Source organism: Camarhynchus parvulus, chromosome 2 (genome assembly GCF_901933205.1).
Source record: "Camarhynchus parvulus chromosome 2, STF_HiC, whole genome shotgun sequence".
In the NCBI taxonomy this organism is placed as follows: domain Eukaryota; kingdom Metazoa; phylum Chordata; class Aves; order Passeriformes; family Thraupidae; genus Camarhynchus; species Camarhynchus parvulus.
Window position 1 is genome coordinate 44,346,704 of NC_044572.1, and position 17,718 is coordinate 44,364,421.

Consider the following 17,718-nt stretch of genomic DNA (forward strand, 5'->3'; position numbering starts at 1 on the left):
ATCAATCAAGTCAGATGGAGATGTTGGCATAAGAGACAGGATGTGATGAAACTGGTCTCTGGTTGTGTTAGGAGAGAAATGTTGGATAAAACTGCAAAGAATTAAGAGCTCTTGCAGGAAAATGTGTGATGTAGATCCCTGCTGGCAGTTTAGAAGCATCCTGGTTACAGAGGAGGACTATAGTGCCTGTGGAATTGTACTCCCCTTCAGAGCAGGTGTGCAGAGCTGGGACAGTGACAGGCAGTCACTGCTGGGACAGTGCTGGGGCAGTGACAAGCAGCTGCAGTCTAGGAAGGAGAAATGCAATTCCTCACTGGCTCTCAGACTGAGAGGAGGCTGCTGGCCACGATGCTGCTTCTGCATGATTAGAAGGGGTAAAGCTGTCCTCCAGAGTCAATGTGTAATTCAGCTTTTTGTTTGGGGAGTGACTGTGGTGGCCTAAGAACGCTATGAAAACCAATCAACTTGTTATCTTTTCATCATTATTTGTATTTAATCTAATTGGCTGATTTCCCCCTTTGTCTACCTATCTGTGGCTGCTTAGCATAACTGAAGAGAGGATGCAGGGTGGCCTTCTGAGGAACCTTGATGTAAAAATGTGGCTTTAAGAATGAGTCAGCTTTGTTTCACTCAAATGTCTATCCATCATCTTTCATGGTTCAGTGGGTTTGTACAAATATTCTTCATTGCTGGAAACTCTTGTTCAGCTAAAATAACACCTTTGTCAAATGACATTTTGAAAATCCCTACTTTATTTTTGTCTGTAATTGGTACTATTATCTCGCCCTTTCTCATCAGCAGATATCAAAACCCTCTCTCAAAAGAGGAGTGGCATTGTCCACTGCAGCTTGGTGCATGTGGGAGGGGGGTTTGTTCAGGTGACAGAGGAGGAAGCCACCCATGTTCAATGAGCTCCAGCCTCAGGACCTGATTTCCTGAACCCATCAATTTAACATGAGCTCCTCTTTGCACGCAATGCAGCAAAGCTGCTCAGAGCTGAACTTTCAGCTCAGCTCACCTCAGCTCAGTTGCTCGTCCAGCACACACATTGAGCAGCTGTGAATATTACTGGGAGAGCTGGAAGAGGCTATTTGGCACAGAGGAGCAAGACAACATTCACCTTGGAGGAGTTCTGGCTGCACCAGGACCCCTCTGCAGCAAGGGAAACGTGCACAGGCCACGGGGTACAAAGCCGAGCGGTGACGTGAGGCACATTTGAGTTTTGTGTGGGAGAAGGGCCCTGCACTGGCTCTGTTTGTGGCATTGAGCATGGCTGCTGGGTGCACCCCATTAATTCCACAGCATCCTCCCTCACCACAGAGTTTGCCCAGACCTGGACCAACCTGCAAGCCATTCCCTGATACCACTCTTTGCCCTGGTTGTCTCTTACATCACAGCTTCAAGAGCCTTCAGCTTGCTTGTTCCTTGTTGACCCTCATTTTTGCCAGCCCAGCACAGGCAGCCTTTCCCTTAGTCTGGAAAGCAAGGGCCATTCTTGCTGACCAGAGGGATCACAGAGCAGGACAATGGAAAAAGAAGCTGCAGTGGAAGTTGTCTGGCTTCCAGGGCAGTCTGTGCCCCAGACAAGTGCACAGCTCAGCAGTTCCCAGTGCCTCTGCTGTCAGCATCACCAGCTGTGAGGATGATGTGCCGTGCTACCTTGGAATGTTATGATGGCTTCAGCCTTTCCCTTAGAAAAGTGAGAAATCTGTGAGAATTTGAAGCATCTCACTTTAAATTTGTCTTCCTTTTCAAAAAAGGTGATGGGTGGCATAACCCACTCTTTCTATCAGTTTTTCCTAAGTGATTTACATAGTGGATTCTAAGGTTTTGAGTATTAAGAATTTATAGTCTTTTTCTTGAATATAAAGGCTCTCTCTTATTTCAACCAATGTCTTCCACAGCTATTGTTATCTGCATTAATGCAGATCCTTGCTTGTCATTCTCAGCAAACTGCAAATCGTAGTGCATTCCCAATGTTATGATGGATACATGTGTGTGTGAGATTTAAGTGTACTGCATTTTATTTTCAGTCTTGTATCATGAGAGAGGTCGCATGGAGATGAGCTTTCACTTACGTCTCTCATTTAGAGTGATGAGCACAATGGCACTACAATATTTTTACATTTCTTCTTCAGCCCTTTCCTGATGCATTTTAATGCCTTGTTTGCTCTTTGCAGCCTTGGCTGAATGCTGAGCAGGCACTTTATTACTGACAGTGTAAGAAAATAATTCACCCCTTACTATAAAATTCATCTTTTATAGTAAGAAATATGAATTGTTGTTGTCCAGCAAAAAGACACACCAGAAATATCTTCTAATATATATTTTTCAACTCTTAATTTGTCTGCCACCACATTACTGATTTTTTGCCTCTTTTAAAATCATTTTTGTGCCAAAACCTAAACACTGCTATGTGAGTTTCCTTCCTGTTACAGATTTCTGATGAATTAATATCCTGTGAGCAGCTACTGGGGTATCACACTGCTTGCATTTTGCTGTTATCAAATGCAAGGATTCTGTGTGTGGTTTCTAAGTTATGACATGCCCTTTGTACACAATCTCTGTTTTTACTCTCGTTTGTTTTGCCAGATACATCTCCAGTGAATGAAAATCGAGTTTTGGGGTTAAGTACTTTAGGAAGAAAGGACATTCATTTAAAAATATATACTTTTAACCAAGATGGTTCAAATTTATTCATCCATGCTGGAAAATAAGTTTTTCTAAACGTTTTTATTCAAAAATATTCAAAATATTTTCCATTTTCATTAAAATACAGAAGTGCTATCCTGAATTACAGTGATAAAGTAATTCAAAATGCCTATATATACACTTACATATAGGCCTATATGTCAACCTGAAAGAAAATGCACCTACAATGAAAAGTAATGGCTTTGCTTCGAGTCTTCGTGCACGTAGAGAATATATTTTGTGCTTTTTCTTAATGACAAGGGATATATCATCCCCCCTGAAATGAAACATTTAAAAGTAGCAGGTACTGCTAATAGCTGCCTAAGAGTCACAAGTGAACAAGTCCTACACAGATCAACTGCAGAATAAAAAAGTGTGGTTACAATCATCCTTCTTGAGTACATGAATATATTTTCCAAGTGCATGTGCTGATGACAAGGTACTGTTTCACCTCTGCCCCTCCATGCAGGCCAATCTCTCGATGCTGGTGACAAAGAAGGCACACAGTGCAGTGCTTTGCACAGAGCTGAGCAGTGATTTGTGCTGTAATCACAGCAGAGAAACCTTGCATGTCCATCCTCCATGTTGCACATTCTGTCATAATACTGAGAAAATCTAGAGGCACAAATAAAGCTGAAGTAAGTAATTATCCGGCACTAGCTTATTGTTAAATGTGTTTGCATTTGCTTAGCTTTTCAAAATTCCTGCTTTTCAAAGTTCCTGCTGTTTGTTGTCAGTTTGCTTGCTGCTGAGTTCAGTAGCTGGTCTGAAATGTGTTACAGAGCGTCTTGGTCTCCTGTAGACTGTGTGTGGAACGAACTGGTAGATTCAGTGTGGTAAGTGATGTGAACTCCACACCACTTGCAGAAATACCCTGGTAACTGCCAGTTCTTAAAGAGCATCTTCAGGTACTTCTTAAATTTCTCCCCCATGAAGAAGTAGATGACTGGGTTGAGGCAGCAGTGAAAAAGGCCGAGGATTTCCGTTACCTGGAAAGCGTAGTCCAGATTCCTGCTCACTTGACAGTCTTTAATGACTCCCATAAATTCCAGCAGTTGTAAGAAAATAACAATGTTGTAGGGGGTCCAAAAAAAGAAAAACACAATCATGACAACAAAAATCATCTTCACAGCCTTATTCTTTTTGTCATTTCTACAATGAACTAATGTTTTAATGATCATGGAGTAGCAAAATGTCATAATTATAAAAGGGATTAGGAGCCCTAAAATGTTGACTTCCAAAGTGGAAAAAAGCTTCCATGTTGTGAAATTTCCTGGAAATCTCGGCTTGCAGGTAGTAAAATTATGTTCATTGAAAGACTCTCTAAATACAAGCTCGGGGACTGAGGCTGAAAGAGCTACTAGCCACACAGCAAGGCTAGTAATCAAGCCATGGAAGGTGGTCCTTGCTTTCAAGGAAAGCACTGCACGAACAATTGCCAGGTATCTGTCTATGCTCATAAGCATAATAAAAAATATCCCACTGTAAAACCCAACCAGGTAGATCCACGAAATTATTTTACACCATGGAGTTCCAAAAACCCATTGGTCTACTGTGAAATAAGACCAGAATGGCAAGGATAAAACAAAGAGCAAATCTGAGATGGCGAGGTTTAGCAGGTACACATCAGTCATGCTCCTCAGCCTCTTGTATTTGAAGAGGACCACGATGACCAGGATGTTTCCAGCGAGCCCAACCAGGAATACCAGGGAATACAGAACGGGTAGGAAGGAGGCTGCGAACCTCCTGACGCCTTCTTTACTGCATAGTTTTGGAGCATCGTAATAACTATCGTAATAGTCATAAAAGGTTGAGGGTTCGACTTCAAGGGACTCTGTACTTGAAGAACTCATGTTTTTTCCCCCAGTTCTGAGAAGGGAAGAATATAAAAATGTCAGAATAGAAAAATGTCAGTGACTTTCAGTCCGTCAAGACCACATGGTTACTCCACAAACCTGAATCAGGAGTGACAGCTTGGGACACGACTCACTGCAGGTTCTCAGACATTATGTAAGCATTGTGGGATGGATGCATGTGCACACTTGAACAAGGCATTGTCCATAGCATGCGTGTGCTTAGTCCTTGCAGCACTGTGTGACTTGCATGTCAAGCACAAAGGCATGTTCAAATGGATGACAGGAAAGCAAATGGGAGTGAAAGATGTGGGCCACAAGTGTCAAATCAGAGAGGGTTAAGTTCCATGTAGAGCAAAGTAAAAAGCAAACTCACTATTATAGCAGTTCAGAATTTGACTCACCCACCTTTCCTATCAGGTATATGTCACCCACCATAGGAAGACAGTGATAAGCATTCATCAGACTTTTCTTGTGAAATTACCTTTACTGAAAGCTGTCATGAGCTTTCAATAAGGGCTTATTTTCAGTGGCTAAATGAATAACAGGAGTTTGTCATCTTCATATTTATGTTCTTTTCTGATAGGCAGATACAGAGTTTTAAGTGATGTAAGTTGGACACAGGGAAAATATCTTGCTGACTTATGAGTCTGTGTGTTATTCACATCACAGCATCATTGTTTTAGCCTAACATACCAGAAATTTAAGTCTGAGTTCTGTTCTTACTTGTGTGTGTTATTCGCATCACAAGTGGCATTTTTTTAGCCTATCATATCAGAACTCTAAGCCTGTGCTATTTTCTTCCCCTTTGTCTTCATTTTATGAGTGTAAAGCAGAAGAGAAGTGAGTTTCTTAGCTTTACTTGTCTTAGTCCTGTGTGTTGTGCTACATACCAGCAAACTTTGATTATCATTAATCTGAGACCTACTGTGTGTGTTCCCAAGCATGACACCTTTCCAGCCTACAGTTCCATTCCATTCTATTCTACAGAGAGAGGAATTTAATCTGATTTACAAGTCACAAGGACAGAACTGTTTGACACCAGTGGTATAGAAATGACAGCTTTACAGCAACTGCATCCAGACATACCTGAATTTAATCTAGGTTCAGCATAATATATTTGAATACTTAAAAACATATGCTCACAGAATACACCCGCTTGTGATAATGCAAGAATTCTTAAAACTTCTTAAAAAAATCACCTGAGCAACTATAAAATGTAAATGAAAAAGCATTACATTCACACATATCATGAGTGTACATGATACACAAATGTTTGAGCAATTGCATTTTATGAATTTTACCTTTTCTACTCCTTTCTTCTCAGATGAGGTGAAGAATCTTCTTTGCTCTCAGGGTGCAGAATCTCTTGCTTTTCTTCAGGTAGCTCTGCCAGTGAGGTGCTACCCACGCAGCAGTATTCTCCAGATGTAAAAAGCAGATGTCACTAGGTAGTTGTGTCTCTTAGCAAAACTTCAACTTCCTTAGACTTACTTGTATCACAAGTACTTCTCTTCTCAGGGCTCATCAGAGATAGTCCCTTTAAGTCAGAAATAGAATTAAACACATAATGTTTAAAAAACCCCACAGTTTCTACTGCGAGACTGATTACTGAGTTAAAGCATTTTCATTTCATCCAACAATCATTAAAATTGATGTCACTAAGCGCAGATGTCACTCAGCTCTCATTCAACTGAAACCTTGTTCTTTTCTTAATCTCAGAAAAAAAATTCAAAGAATCCTCTGTAGAGAGCAGAGAGGAGGCAGGCACTTGGTGGGTGTGTGGGAAGTGTGTTTCTAGTCCTCTGACAGATAACTAATTTTGCAAGTTGCATTATGTAATTGTAGAAGAGAAAAGCTGTATGGATAGTGTAGGGAAGGCTCCTTCTAATCACTATTGCTTATCACTAACTCCTACTTATCATACTAAAAATAGAAATGAAGACATGTTAATTCACACTACCTTTTTTCTTGATGACTTCTGTTGCAGATTTTATGTACAGCAAATCTACCTTCTACCACTGCCCGGGACAAAATGTAACAGTGGTCAGAATACTGAATAAGAAGTAGGATGTGCGCACGTGTGTGTGGTCTAAGGGCAGAGCGTGCTAAGTGCTGAGGTTTACCGAGGCTTTCTATCACAGTAGGAAGGCTCAGCACCTTCTGTGAATTTCTCTTGAGAGTGACATGGGCCTTATTTTTCTTTTGGAGGATCCTGAGAAGGGAGAAGAGAGCATAGAGGACGTATGGTAGCCAAGCGGGATGGTTGTGAGTCCTGCCAACAGTACAGCTGTGCTGGCAGCTGGCAGGTGCTGGTCTCCTCTGTTTCCCAGAAAAGGCCAGCCAAGAAAAAGTACAAGCCATTTCTCAACAGGGGAGCTTGCTTTCTTGTGATCAGCAGAAACTGAAAATACACAGTGAGAAGCAGAAACAAGAAATCTACAGAGGGTGGTAGTGAGAGTAGTAAGAATCAGACATCTCTGTCCACGAGAGATTGTTTTCTTGTTTGCTCTCTGGTGTTATTCCCGACACAGGTATAGCTTTTGTTCAGTTATGCCATTTGCTGCTATCTCATATGCCTCTGACACTGTTACACTGCCCAATAACTTATGTTTGGTTGAAAAGCTTGATGTGAATGTAATGCGAAAAGCTCGAAGCATGAGACGCAGGATTTACTGGTCTCAGGTTTTGCCAGAATAAAACAACTGTGTGGGAAGGACCTTGTTGGTCATCTTTCACAAGCTGGATCTGTAGATTTTTAAATTGGTCTCTGAGAGACGTTCCTCCTGTACTGGTTATTGCTCTGCAGATCACTTACATTTTCTCTTCAGTTTACTAGCAGTCCTTAAAGGATGTGGACATCAGATAAGCAGACAACACTGTTGTACCCATTTCATCAGCTCTGCTCACAGAAGCCAGAAGCTGTTCCTCTTGCTGTTATTTGTCTCTGTAAGGACCTCCTTAATCTCTTCTTTGACATGTTGTTGCACTAGAGCCGCAAGTTCAGCTCTTCAGCCACAATAACTAGGACAGAAAATCTTTCTTTGAGTACATGCTTTTCAGGAAAAAAACAACTCTTGCTCTTTACAATGCTCTCTTAGGCATTGATGTTTCTTAGCTCTGGCTGTAAATTTTTTCTCCTCAACAAGCCACCAAGCATCTGCATGCTTATCTTGTCCCACTCATTATTTTCAGCTCTATCAAACCAGATATCTTCTTTGAATTTCATCAGTGATGATTTTTCTTGATTTCCAGATGAAGAGGTGAATGGAACTGAATCCAGATATTAAATCTCTTTGACCCTGTAGGAACCCTGCTTGGTTGAGGAAAGATTTCCCATCAGCAGCAACATTTTGTGAGAGGTGTTGACCATCATCCATCACCAGTCTTTCGAGACCTATCCTTAGCACACAGGCTGCACTTCAGACATGCTTCTGATCTTTCAGGCATACTGTCAGCAGAGGAAAAGTCTGCAGCCATGTGAATTCTAGTTTAGAATTATCCATATGGCACTAGTTTGAAGAAAACACCTACTTGGCACAGTGCCTTTTACCCAGTCCTTGTTTGGAAGGCTTTTGACTGGCAGATGCACCTGCCATAATATCAACTCACTTCATGATAAATTGCCAGATGGGAAGGACTGTCTTTGTAAGGAAACTGAGCAAGAATGTTTCTGCAGAAAGAGGAATGCTCAGCCACAAAAAAGAGAAAAACAGTTGCAGTTACAGATGCTGAAAACCTATGATGTGTGAACTCCAGAAAATTATTATTAAAAAATTTATCTGCCAGTTCATGAAAATCAAGAGGATGTGAATGAATTCTGGAATACCTTCTGATGGCTTACCAATGAACAGAGTCCCTGGGAGAACCTGAAAGGAAAACTGGAGAGAAAAAAGGAAAAAAAACCCAAAAAGAAATCTTTGAGCAAATGAGACAATGCAGAAAATAGAGGAAAGGTGTTGTGAGTGCTGGTCCTGCAATTGGTTGGAGAGAAAAGAGTGGAAGGGGCTGAGCATAACTGCAATCTCCAGTGGGGGAGCTCTGAGGTCTCTTGTAACACATGGCAGCCTGTCTTTTTCAGATGCGTCTTGGAGAACCTGGCAGAGACTCAGCAAAGGAGAATGGCAGGAGATGGCAAGATTACAGGGGAAGGGGGAAGCATTCTCAGTGATGCTGCTGTAAAACTAAAGGTTTTGCAGGGGAAGAGAAGAAGAGAAGAAGTCATTTTACCTCTTTACTAAATGGTGTCAGGATATGTGACAGCAACCAGATAAATCACAGGGTGGACCAAACCTGATTGGCCTGACTGGAAGGAGATTAACCTTTTATATGGGATGGTGTGTGTGTGGGGGCGCATTAGGTGCAACAGGAAGGAACTTAATAAACGCAAAACGTGGAACAACCCATACCATAAAAAACTTTGCTTTCAACCAAAAGATTATTTCAGCCCCTCCTATCTTTTATGGGAAGCCTTATCATTAATTTGCCATTTTACAGGAGGCATAGGAGTTTTGCCCAAGGAAGAAATGGAGATAGACATTTGCCTAACCCACCAAGTAGATACCACTGATATGCCAGTGCACCATCCATTCTGTCTGATCTCAGTGCTGGCCAGGGACAGATTATTCAGACAAGTCCTCGTTTGGAAGAGGCTGGCCCACAAGAGAAGCAGATGACAGTAAATAAAAAGGGACAACTATTGCAAGAATTAGTATTATGATTGATTGTGTGGATTGGTGCGGGATCCAGGCTGCCAAAGTCACAGATGGGCAAACATTTACCTTTCTCATCAAACCATTCTCTCCATCAGGTAACCAGCTCCTTTGTGTGTTGTCTGGCCTTGTGGGGTTCTTCTTTTGCAATTCAGGTGAATTTGAATCACTTTTTGCACATCTGTAGCTCCCATTCTTCCTTGTTAGCAAAGTGTTTGCACTACCAGTTCATTGTACAGTTCCTTTCTTTGTAATTTTTTAATGTATTCCAAATTTCCTGTAGCAAAAAAGAGCAATCTGACAGAGAAGGTTCCTTAAAAAAGGAAGTGAATAATTTCCTAGTTTTAGAGACAACCACTATTGTTGCTTCTCAGTGATTCACTCACAATTTACTTCAATCTTTTTGAATTCATGCATTCCCTTTGGCTAAGATAGCTGTTTGTGCTGACAGGGAAATTATTTAAGCCAAAAACATCTCTTCCTTGTTCAGTGCTAAGCTGCAATTCCCCTCATTTTTTTTCTTTCAGTGGACCAATCCTGTGCATTCTACTGTTTCTATCCACTGGTGATTCTGTGAATGGTGTCAGTCATCCTTTTCCTCAGCCTCATTTGCTTTCTTTCTACATGCTGTGCTTGCAAAGCTGCTACAGACAGAACTCCTCATTAAAAAAAAAGAACTGAAACTTCTTACCTCAAACATGACAGAAATAGTCTTTTTGTGTGCTGAATTTTGCTTAAAATAAAAATCACTGATGCAAAAACATCAAGGGACACTTTTAGGGGTGATGAGTTTATTCTTCCTAAATGGCACAGCAGGGAGCTTTCTTTGTCATGTTCAGTGATCTCTTAAAAGTCACCAAGCAGTTTCTACAGGTAGGTAAGAAGTCTGCGCTGTTTCCACTCTGAGGAGTAGCTGATACCTGAGATTGAATTTTTTTTTCTAAATGTCTCAGCCATCATCTAATCATCACTATGAGGTCCTATTAAAGGCTGGTCTTTCTGAAAAAAAAAAGAAAAGAAAAAAAAAAGGCAGTGGTGAAAGCAGAAGTGTTCTCAGGCCACTTTTGTGATGAGTTTAGATACAGAGGAAGGATGACAATGTGGTGTAAAGGCTTTGTGTTCTGTGTGCTTTGTGTTGGTGCCCTCAAGTCTCAAACACTTCAGTTGCTGGTAGCCTTTTAAAAGCTTATTAAATGACTGGCCTTATCCTGAACATCTGCATCTTCAAAGTCTCTCCTGCCTTGTTCCTTCCATGGCAGATGCAATATAAAGAAGGCTAGTTAAAAAAATTAAGGTATTTTCAGAGGATCGAGAGGGAGAAAGAACAAATACTTATCTTAATGATTACTAATCTTTCCATGTTTGCCAAGGCCCAGGCACTCTGTTATCCCATGGAAAAGCTGTTTCATTGCAAGGCCTGTTTAAGACAATCTGTATAGCCAACTTATACAATATTCAGTTCACTTTTAGTAGCAGGGGAAACCACTCAGGACACCAAAATAAAACTGTGACAGGCACAACAAAAGGTGTTCATTGGAGCATCTTTGTCATCTTTGTGATTCACAGGATATTCTGATGTGCTTTGTGAATTGTTGGTGAAACTGCCTGTAGTTAGTTTTATATCCACAGACTTTCATTTGCTTGCAAGCAAATAAATAAAACCTCGGAGAAATTGATGTTTCTTCCATCAGCACAATGTAATGACTAATTTTTCCTTTTCATAAACATATTTTTTACGCTCTGTACTCGCTCATCAGTGACTCCACTTGCTTGACTGGGGTGCCCTGCTTTAACCATGAATGACTTTCAGGTCCAATGGAGTTTAATAATGCCACCTTCTGGTGGAAATGCAAAGAAAGCGCTGACACTAAAGATGGGCAGAAGGAATGATGGAGTGAGCTCAGGGCAGTGTGAGCTAGACTGATCACAGGGAGAGTGAAAGGGTGTGGTGACTCTGGAAATATTTGGCTCCAGGTGCTCTTAGCCTTGTGCAAAAAGATATATGCCACTGTCTACAGTTGCACCTTCTGAATGTGACTTGAACTGTAAACCCTGGCCTGGGCATTCTGTGTTGCTTTTATTGTAACTTGAATTTTGTCCATCCTTCACTGTAGCCTCCTGAAACCTGAACTACCAGGCGGATCTGGAGAGCAAGGCTCAGCAATGGGACCAAGAAAAAGGAACTGAACAAGAGACCAAGTGAGGGCAAGCCTTAATGATTCAAATGAGGGCTCCCTTGGGGAAAAAAATCAAAATCAAAACAAAACAAACCACAAAAAAAACCCGCCCAAAAAACCAAAAGCAAAAAACAAACCAAAACACTAAGCAAAACAAAAAACACAAGGAAAAAAACCAAAAAAACAAACAGTAAAAGAAGGAAATAGAAAAAGCATATCACAGTATGAGGATACCTATTTTCTAACACAGGAGTCCAAGGGGGAGGGGGGCTACAATAAAGCAGAGACTCACTACAGAGGTGCACTGAAGCCACTTAGGGGTTATGACCTGGTAAATTTTAGTCAGCTCTAATACTGCCATTTCCAAAATTGGCAAACCTGGCTTTGAGCTCCCTCAGACACAATCCTTCCAGGGCAAAGAAGATGTGAAGTGAAGGTCCTTCATCTGTACCAGGAGACCGAGCTTGATTCTTTTGGCAAAGGAAATGCTACCTTGCAACACAGAAAAGAAAGGCTTACAAACACTCTGGAAAGGAGATAGTATCAAATGAAATGCAATTGAAAAAAACTCAAGAAAAGCAGAAAATCAGGAGATTTAGTGCCTTCAAAAATGGTCTCTGAGGAAGCAAGCTGCAGTGCAAAGGACCAAAATTGGCCAAAACTAACCTCACAGATGTTGCAAAAGCAGGGGAAAAAAATCAAGGAAGGAGACACAGCTTGGAGGGGAAGATAAGAGGGACATGGTATGGATACTTAAAAGAAAAAAAATAAATAAAGGGAAAAATCTTCCCCAAAGACAAAGCCATCAAAAGGCAGGCCATATGCCATCAAGTGCAGGGACATGCACCAAAGCTTGCCCAATTGATCCCCATTGAAATGGCAAGATTTTGTTTCCCTTCCCGAAAGGAAATTTCATTTCCTTCATCCTTCATTTCATTCATCCCTAGGAAGTGCTGAAGAAGCAATTCCTGGGCACACTTAGCCAGCTCCCCATGCCTGGATGCTTACAGGCCATTAGCGCTGCTGATTCCCTTTTTCCTGCGGGAAAAGCTCCCATTGCGCTGTGCTCCAGCTGTGGCCAAACTGGGATCTATGAACTTGATCTATGTTGCTCAGCAATTGCCTGGGGTGAAGTGGGGGGCAAAGGGCTGTGGACAAAGGTGGTTCAACAGCCTGCTCCAGGTGCGTTTCAGATTTACCATTTCCTTCTGGTTTGCTCCTACTTGGTTGGAGACCAGAAAAATCATTGAAGCAGCAGCTCAGGGTTTCAAGCAGCTCTCACCTGTACGGAACCGTCCTGCTCCGGGGCACAGGAGATTCCTCATGGGGACAGCAGCCCGTGTCTGACACCAGGGGGAACTGTCATGTCACAGGAGCCATCGCCGCTCTGCTTCTTCAGTTTTGTCCATGTCCTCTGACATGCCCTGCAAGTTTGGGCCACGGCAATCTCTGCTGACATTTCTATGCCTCTCGGTGGCGCTGGCTTTAATTTTAATGTAGCAAATTGATCAGCTAAACGTGAACTCCTCATGGGAGAAATGCAGCTTCTCAGTTGCTGCGTTATCCTGGCATATTGGACCTATGTGTTGTGGGACTGCTGTGCTACAGCTGGGTATGTGGCAGTGACAAATGCATGCAATTTATCAGAGACTTAAAATCTGAGTGGGGTGGGAAACAGACTGTTCCAGTGACAGCACCAGTTGGAAAATGGATTATATTCCCTGTATAGTGAAACAGCAGTGCCACAGTTCTTGCTGGCATTCTCTATCCCATTCACCAACCTTTGCTGCAGTGATGCGAAGTTCATGTGCTCCTTCCTGCTGATTGAAATATCATGGTTAGAAATGTGGTAAATGCAAATTGTTCTTCAAAAGCAAACCATTTTCCTCATGTCCAATGGGAGTTATTTCACAGTATTTCATTAGGGAGAGGAATGAAAAATGCAATACATTAACATTTTTGTGTTGCATATTATTGTAACAAGCAATATCAGCCACAAAAAATTGGTAGATTTATTTTCCTATTCTGAAAACAATGTGTTAACCCTGGCCCTGTAAAACACAGATCTTGAGGTTTGGGTGTGTATATGGTGAAAACCAAGCTCTTACAGTGGCTACCAAATAAATTAGGAAGTTCTGCTTACAAGTGACAGCAGAATTATTGCTAACTTCAACAGAAAGTATATGTATGTGGTTAAGTGTCAGAAAAAAAATTTAATAGTTAGAAATTGTTCTCAATTTTTGCTTTCATTACTGAACTTAAATTTCAAAATAATAACTCTGGATGACACAGAATTTCATTAGAGTTTCAGGTGTCCTACAGAGTTAAGAAACTGGAGTGCAAACAGTAAACCTTTGAGCAGGACTAGGTATGTTCTTAATACAGAAAATATTTCATTCAGTGGCTATTTTAGAAGTGGCGTGTTAGTGACCTTTGGCAAATATGCATCATGCTTGGGCTATAACTACAGAGGAAAGACATTACCACATGCAACCTGAAAAAGCAACAGTGGGTAGTGATAGTGCAACTTCAGATTTTCTCTGAAAAATTCTCAGGTTTTTTTTAAGTGATAGCAGGACTTGGGATTCGCATGGATCAGACTTGTTCCCTTGTTGTCCTGCTAACACAAGGGCCTTATATCACTCACAAGATTACAGTGAGGGACCTCACAAAAGTTATAGAGACAAAACAGAAATGACAGAACTTAACCCATAATCCATTAATTCATTAATAGTTTCTCTGTGAAGAACATCATTAAAATTTCAGACTACCCTGGGCCAGGACTTCAAATCTACTTCCACCAAATTCTGAATCCAAAGGAAATATGTGGTTAGTGACTGGTCCTTCTGGTGCCAGTGTTGGAAATGTCAGCTTTCACTGCTGAGCAATTTCCTAGGCCAATGTGATGCTTTGACCAGCTGCATTTCTAAGCTTTTTGTACAAGTTTTTTGTTTAAAAAATCCCCAAGAATCAAAAAAAAAAAAAAGAAGAAATGTAAATCCTATTGTTTTGGAACTGTGTTGTAATATTTGAATGAGGTGCATTCACAGCAGCACCTAAAAAATACTGATGTCCATGTATCTCACTGCAAGCAGTTCAGCTAAATATGGGTCTTGTTTATTCTGTTTTTAAGTAGAACATGAAATATAGTCATGAACCTGCCAAGGACATTTGGATTCAGGTTTTACTGGTTCCTCAAACTTAACCCAGCTGGGAAAAGATTTATAGTAAGTGTCAGTGTGATTCTCAAAAAGGAAAAAAAGTTGATAATAAAGAAAAATTTGGATACAAAGATAGCTCATCAACCTCAAAACCCCAAAGCCCAATACCCACCCCCCAAACCCAAAGATTTCCTCCCCTTCTTTTTGCACATCTAAATTCTATAGATACACGTGTGTGTGCATTTCCATGTGTAAATTGTGACTTGCTGGGTAAGCAAGAGTCTGTCCTTAATTTATAGCAGATGAGAAGGTTTTATCCCATACTGAGAGAGTGATTTACTTTCTCATGGGTAATGGGGAGGAACTGGATGTTGCTGCTCCTCAGGGATGTGTTCATCCAGTCTAAGGATAAATGTATCATTAGTGCTGTACATAGAAAAGCTTTGCAGGTCGTAAAGTAACCAGGCAGTTAGAAAACACCAATTTCCTGCTGCAGAGGTTTTGAAAGAGAAGTTGTGCCTTTAAAAAAAGGCTACAATTAACAGAAAGTCCAGTTCTTAAAGAGACATCCATGGACTTTCTGTCAGGCTTGAATGGTGCAGCGCAGCAAAGGGCAGCAAGGTCTGTCTCAGCTTGCAGCTGAACCCAGACCTGGTAAAGTTTGCTACTTGCTGCTCTCAGAGCACAGGTCTGTACCATGGGTGCCAAAGCTTTTAAGGAACAATTACAAGAATACTTTTCCTGTTAATACAAACAAAATTAAAATGGTGATTTTGGTTTTCACTTGGATTTTCAAAGATTTACTGCTGCTCCTATGGGGAGGAACCTGCAAAAACTAGCAGTCTGTGGTGGAGCCAAATGCCTACAAACCCCCTAAAGTTTTTAATCTCATACAAATGCTCACATATTGAGCAACAAAACCATGAAAATAAAGGGCAACTATAATAACTTGTAAATGCATGGCATAAAACTTGACAATGTTATGCTGGCAATCCTTGGAAGTATTCGATTGCACGGTGTGACAGAGAAGACAGGAGAGCAGGGTTTCAGGAGGGGCCCTTTGGAAGGGAAGTGAACTTGGAAGTGAAGGTTTTTGGCAGCTTGCAGAGGACCCAGGGCTGTCAAGGCAGTCTGACTCACAGTAGCAAGTCTGCCCTGCCAGAGGGAGATGGCTCTGGAAGGAGAGGGATGCATTGTGTGCTGATGGGTAGCATTGCTGGGGAACCACAGGGTCAAAGCAGCAAAAACCTCTCCTTTCCTGGAGAGCTGGCATCAAGCTCTGGGTTTGCACCTTCCATTCTGCAGACAGCACATGAATCATATTTAAAGGTGCCTTTTCCTTTTCCCACTCAGTAACTCACCATTGTCTGAAAAATCAAAGGGAAGTTAAATATACCAAGCGTGATTGCATTGCTCAGTTTGGCAATCCACTGTCTTCAGGCTGACTTCAGGCTGGTAACTTCTTGTTTAGCCTCAGAGCCTTCCTCTTTCTTTCTGCACATCTTGGCATTTCTTTAAAAAACATTGTAAAAATACCATTTCTTAAAATACCACCTTCTTGGAGGGAGTGACAAACAAGTTGCCTTGTATTACTTGATTAGGCAGACTGAATTTTGAAAAATAATTTAATTTCAAGTTACACTCATGCTACACTTAATCTTAGACAAGAAGTCGGGAGTCTGGAAGACTACTTATAACTGAAAATTACAAAATTGAGCATAGAGAATTTATTCCCACCAAATAGAAATAGCTTTAGGAAAACGTTGGGTTCAGTTGGGTTTTTTACTGTAGATTGTGATGAATAGGAAAATTGCTCAATGGACACACTCTCCTCCACATTTGCTAGGAAACAAGGTGGTACTAAGGTCCACAAAGAAAGGCCCTACTTCTCCCCCTGACAGTCTGAATCAACTTTTTTGTTTTAGTTCAAAAGTGAGAGTGTTTCTTCAGATTTGGCATATTACCAGTTCCATCAGTGTACAGAAATAGGGTTCCACTGTCATGGATGTGTTTTGTAAGACTGATCCTTGATTTTTCCTTGTAAGGTGATGTCAGCTTCATTATTGGCAACAGTTCCTGTTTCTACTCACCTAACTCTAGTCCACAGTGCCAACAAATTCTCCTTTACTTTTGTAGCAGATGATGACAGGGATGCCCAGGTAAAGGACTCCGTTTTCTGATGGACATTTTGCATCCCCAGTGCATTGTTACTGCAGGAGTAACAAGGATATTTGGAGGCTGTGCAGTGCACATGGGAAATGTGTCCTCTGGGATGCATTAAGTCTGGGTACAGCTGCAGTTTTCCCTAGGGAAATCATCTGTGGTGGGAGAGGCCCTAAAGGTTGAGGAAGGCTGTGGTAAGGAGAATGGGCAAGTGATTATTTTGTCCCCAGAGCCATTGTCTGTGATAGTGTAGTCATGGCTGGTGTTTACAACATGTGGCAAGCAGGGCATGGGTGAGAGGCAGGGACTTTCTGTGCTCAGCTTGATTGTGCTGTATTTAGACCAAGCACAGGGATATCCAAGCCCATACTTCTAGTTCCCATTGTTCCAGAGGCTGCTGATGCCCACTGGTCAGAGCCCCTGGGGATGTGCTCTGTGAAGGGCTCCACTGAGCTCTGGCATTTGGCTGAGGCCAAGCCAAAATGGAAATCAGGAGATACACCCACTGGCACATCTCTAGTCCTAAAGGATGGATTAGAGATCGTTGCTCTGATTATTGCATACTATAAACACAGAGTGAACAGGTGACACTAAACACATGTTCAGAAATAAGGCCTTCTTTTTTTTTTTAACAGTGGGATTTTATTACAAATGAAAACACAGTTAAAACATTTGTTGCAATCAATAACAACAAAATCACTTCCTTATGGATATATAGCATCAAAAATATACCCCTTTACTATCAAAAATATTCCCCTCTCCTAAAACTTAGTCACCATTCATTAAAGAGATTTCTCTTCCCCTATAAAAAATGAGTTTAGGTCTATGTACATCAGTATCACATGCAGATACACTGACACATGCACAAGTTCCAGTGGTGGAACTGTTCAAAAGGTTCCCTACCCTCTCCCTTTTCTAGGCACAGAACACTCCTTTCGTTTCTACTTTCGCTCTTCCTTGT

General features: G+C 41.3%; 1 protein-coding gene across 1 annotated transcript; it reads right to left on the minus strand.

Moving 5' to 3' along the window:
• Nucleotides 1–3,467: 3,467 nt before the first annotated feature.
• CCR4 (C-C motif chemokine receptor 4) lies at nucleotides 3,468–4,544 on the minus strand. The gene has a single exon (XM_030943171.1). It carries the CDS (start codon nucleotides 4,542–4,544, stop codon nucleotides 3,468–3,470), a length of 1,077 nt encoding a protein of 358 aa, XP_030799031.1.
• Between the last annotated feature and the right edge of the window lie 13,174 nt (nucleotides 4,545–17,718).